The 4,259-nt window shown below is 44.3% G+C and overlaps 1 protein-coding gene across 4 annotated transcripts in view; it reads left to right on the top strand.

Annotated features, from left to right (window-relative positions):
• The first annotated feature begins 13 nt into the window (after positions 1–13).
• Positions 14–4,259, top strand: part of CPEB3 (cytoplasmic polyadenylation element binding protein 3) — an 81,159-nt gene continuing 76,913 nt past the window's right edge. For 2 of the 4 annotated variants that reach the window (XM_066323808.1, XM_066323805.1), the window contains exon 1: positions 131–623. In XM_066323808.1, the coding sequence (XP_066179905.1) occupies positions 563–623 (61 nt within the window). In that variant the 5' untranslated portion in view covers positions 131–562. Of the gene's footprint in view, positions 624–1,686; positions 2,086–4,259 lie in introns of those variants that run through there. The other 2 variants (XM_066323806.1, XM_066323809.1) reach the window with 2 other exon arrangements.

Raw genomic sequence — 4,259 nt, 5'->3', positions numbered from 1 at the left:
CTGCGCCAAGGGCCGTGCGCGAGTCCGTGCCCGGAACGCCGGGAGCTGTAGTCCTGCTGTAGTCCCTCCGTAGTCCCGCCGTAGTCCCGCCGCGGTCCTGCCGCCGCTGGGAGCCGTAGTCCCGCCGCCGGCGCGGGTTTAAAGGTCCGGCGGGGCGCTCCCCCTGCCCTGCCCATGTCTCTCCTCGCCGCCGCCGTCGCGCAGTCGCTGCCCGGCTCCGCGCGCGGGGCAGGTACGGGAGCGCGGCGGGGTGGCCGAGCGGGGTCTGCGGGGGGAAGGTCCGCGCCCGGTGGCTGCCGCCCCTCCTGCCGCCCCCCGCCGCCGGCCGGGAGCCCTCACGGGTGCAGGGAGGGAGGGGAGGAGGCCGAGGCTGGGCCGCCTGCTCTGTCCTCTCTCCGCTCCCGCCGGGACCCCTCGGGCAGGAGCATCCCCCGTTCCGTGCCCTGCCGAACAGGTGCAGGCGGCCCCCGCCGCTGCCTGGCCGCCGGGCCCCTCAGGCCGGAGGGGACCCTGCCGGCTGCCGGCTCCGACCGGACTGCCCAGAAGGGCGGTGGCTGGAACGATGGAAGGGAAATTAATCCGTTTCAGTAGTGGTGTTGTCGATGGCAAGGATAAGCGCCCTTGTAAGTGGCACTTGGTGCTCGGTGGAGGCCCGGTGACCACAGGCTTCTGTGTGCGAGTGGGGTAAGGGATGGCACGGCCGGTGGTAATGGCAGTACTTTCTTTTGGGTTTTTTGAGGTGCTTCCAAATGGGAAAAAGTCCTTCTAAGGTGCTTTTAAAAGTTGCTGTATGTTCAGAAGTGAACTTAGCATCACAGTCTGAAAAACTGGAAATGTAGACGCTGAAGAGCCTTTGTAGAGCAAAGAGGTGGGTAGTATTTGGAAAAGAAGTTGCCTTTCCAGTTATCTCCACCACGGGTGTTTGTCTCCTGCCTTCACGTCATGCTCCCGAAGCAAAGGCAATGGCCTGTTTTTCTGAGGCTGTTGTGACGTGACAGATTCTTGGAAAGATTAGTCGGTAGAAATCAACTTTTAGTTTTCCTTTTCAGGTTATCTTTTTAAAGAATAGCTCCTATATTAAGTTTTGCTACATGGAACTAGTCCTGTACCTTGCGGAAATGATACTGCAGTTGCTGTTCAAGGTTGTAATTTACAGGGCCTAGCCTGGGGTGCAACTGTGCAGCTGCATCAACCTACAGCTGTTCAAAATCAAGCTTTTGCATGTACCTGACGACAGACATCAGGTGGAATAGGAAGGCAAGTTTAGGGAATATACTGGATTCTTTGACTGTGTTGCCTTAGCTAGGGACAAATCAGTCTGGTTTTGAGTCTGTGGGGATAGAAAAGTGTTGTCAAAATGTGTGTAAAACACTTGGTCCTGAAAGCAGTATTATGTGGATAATAGCGAGGGTGTTGGTTTTTTCTATATGCTACAAATACTATAAAGAGGAATCCTGAAGTATTTAGAGAGATGTAAATGTTCCTTACAGGAGGTATAGAAACAGATAAGAAGAGGGCAGTGACATCCTGTCCCAGAATATTTATTTTGTACTTATGCCTGGGACCATAAAATTCAGTGTAGCTACCACTGCTGAGGAGTGTCAGATGTACTGGTTTACCATGAGTAAACCACATGGACATGACCTCCTGGAAGAGATCCTAATACACACTGTCCCAATTACAGCTTTACAGTGGCATGTAAGAGCAATATTGGATATCAAGAGTTTCTGGTTCCTGTTCTTGGTCTGGACTAAGCTCATTGTCTACTGGCCAGAACACTGAGCAGCTAGGCTAGCCTAGCTTAGTTTTTTTGTATTTGTTCTCAAATGTTACAAATGGAAATGGGGAAGCTGGTTTTATTTCTAGGAGTATGTGCTTTGTGTAGTTTCTGTATTTGCTGTGGAGTTGAAAGGATATGCTGGTTGCCTGCCATTTATGATAAAGGTCGTAGTGGCTAATAATAGCTGTGAAGAATATTTACCTGAAGAAATGGAACCAGAACTCAGGATCACTTGGGTACCATTTGAGGCTAAGGAACTGTCTGTGACAAAAGTGGCTGCGTTGCTCTACCACTGGCACAGGAAGGTATGACAAGAGTGGACTGGACAAAACTTGATATCAGGTCAAATAGTGAACACTTGGTAGGTTTAGACATTTTTTAGTCTATTTTTTTCCAAACATGAAAAATAAAAACATAATAGGATATATAAAAGCATAATTGGACAAGCTTTAGTGGTTTTAAACTAAAAGATGGTAGATTTAGTTTGAACATAAGGAATAAATCTTTTATGATAAAGCACTGGCACAGGTTGTCCAGAGAGAGGGTGGATTCATCGTCCCTGGAAACATTTAAGGTAATGTTAAGCAACCTGATCTGGTTGAAGACATCCTTGCTTATTATGGGGAGGTTGGACTAGAGGAGCTTTAAAAATCCCTTACAACCCAAAGTATTCTATAATGGGCAGCCCCTTAACATCCCATAAATAGCTTAAAGATTCTGAAATCAAAAAACCGATTTGTGTTAACTGTTGGACAGCTTGGGGCATGTGTTCTTTGTCTGCTCTTTCCAGAACCAAAGTGTGATCCTAAAATACATATATAACCTAATGGTTTTAAATTGGTAAAAAGCCACTTCCTTACTTCCAGACAGAGCAAGAGTTGTCATTTTATCCTTCTCTGTTCTCCTTAGCAAGACAGGAAATGCAGCTGCTCTGTTAAAATGCTTGCTTTATTCACCCCTACAATCTCCTCCTTCACTCTCCCTCACCCCCTTTTCTCTTAATTTTCTTTCCACTTTTTGTTCTTTATGCTTCTTTCTTTGCAGTGGCAATTGCCACTGTAAATCTCAGATTGCCTATTGCAGTTTTTTAAAATTTTTAAACTATTGCCTCCTGTATTATTCCTTAATAGATCCTTCTTTGTTTCTTCCTTGCTTTTCTCTGATGTTCATTGCACTCTGCCTCACTCTGCCATCTCTTACCTGCACCTGGCAGCGAGTGGCTACCTTTGAGCTGAGAGAACCCTCCTGGGAGCAGGCTCCCTTTGGCCAGAGCAGGGTGAGGGAAAGTGGCTGCTCTTCAGGGAGCCTTGCCAGGGATCAGCTCCAGGACACTGACTGGAGGTAGCAGCCATTTAAAGGAAATCAAGTAAAACTGCACATTTGAAGGCAAGTACAGAACTTAATGAAAATCGCCAAAAGCAATATAGAATTTAGGGCTTAAAATTGAGCCCTAAAACTGACTATTGGATTTACTGCAGAATACCAACTGCTAAAAATATAAAATGGTTTGATAACAAATTTACACAGATTTAAGCTTTATAAAGAAGTTGACAAGAAATTACTGAAAGAATGAAGTGGAGGTAGATTAAATATATATGTATATATAACTATTCCAGTGAGGCCTGAAAAAGAGGAAAAAAGGATAAATACTGAACGAGCTGTACCTTGGTATGTCTCTTCTGATCTGGTAGTATTAAAACTGTGGAAATTATTGACTGTTTACAACAAAGCTAAGTAACCTGGCAATATAGGAGTATTCTATTTTGGCAAATCTAAATGTTAACTGCTACGATAACAATATGTAAAATTAAATTAGGAGATCAGTTAGGCATTTTTCATCTACTTGGTTCTATTTTTAAAAAGATAAGTAGCCCTCAATTAGTCTAAGGTGAAACTAAGTTGAAAAACATATTTCTACAATAAAATGTTCAGTACCATAACACTTCTTTTTTACCTTCAAGCTAGTTGGAATAGTCTCTTTCTGAAAGTCAGAAAGACTAGCATGGTTTGTTAGTCACAGGAGGCTTAAAGAGCCTTAAATTGCTTGATAATGAATTGCTTAAAATAAAAATACACTTTATACAATGTTAATTGAATTAGCTTGGCTTATTTGGGCCTTTCTTACATTTGTTTCTTTGGAACTGGCTCAGGTCAAGTAATTCTTGTACCAGATTGAATTAAGCTCTTGTGTTCTGATTCAGCTGTTGTTACTATCTTTTAACTTCCACTTATGAGGGAGCTGGTTGCTAGAAACAACAAAAAAATTGATTTTTTCTAGTGGCTAGTTGAGCAAAAACTGTCTTTACATCTTGATTTTCTTTGGTTCTGTAGTGCTTTTCCTTATTCTAATGATTGATCTATCAAGTGAATCTGGCTCCTGGGAAGAACTGACAGAAACAATGAGGTCCCTTGCATGCGAATCCTCAAATCATCTGAAAAGCAATAACCCACAAGTAAACAGGGACATAAAGGAGGGGCA

Source organism: Sylvia atricapilla, chromosome 8, assembly GCF_009819655.1.
Source record: "Sylvia atricapilla isolate bSylAtr1 chromosome 8, bSylAtr1.pri, whole genome shotgun sequence".
Lineage (NCBI taxonomy): Eukaryota > Metazoa > Chordata > Aves > Passeriformes > Sylviidae > Sylvia > Sylvia atricapilla.
This window is presented reverse-complemented; position numbering and strand designations above follow the sequence as displayed.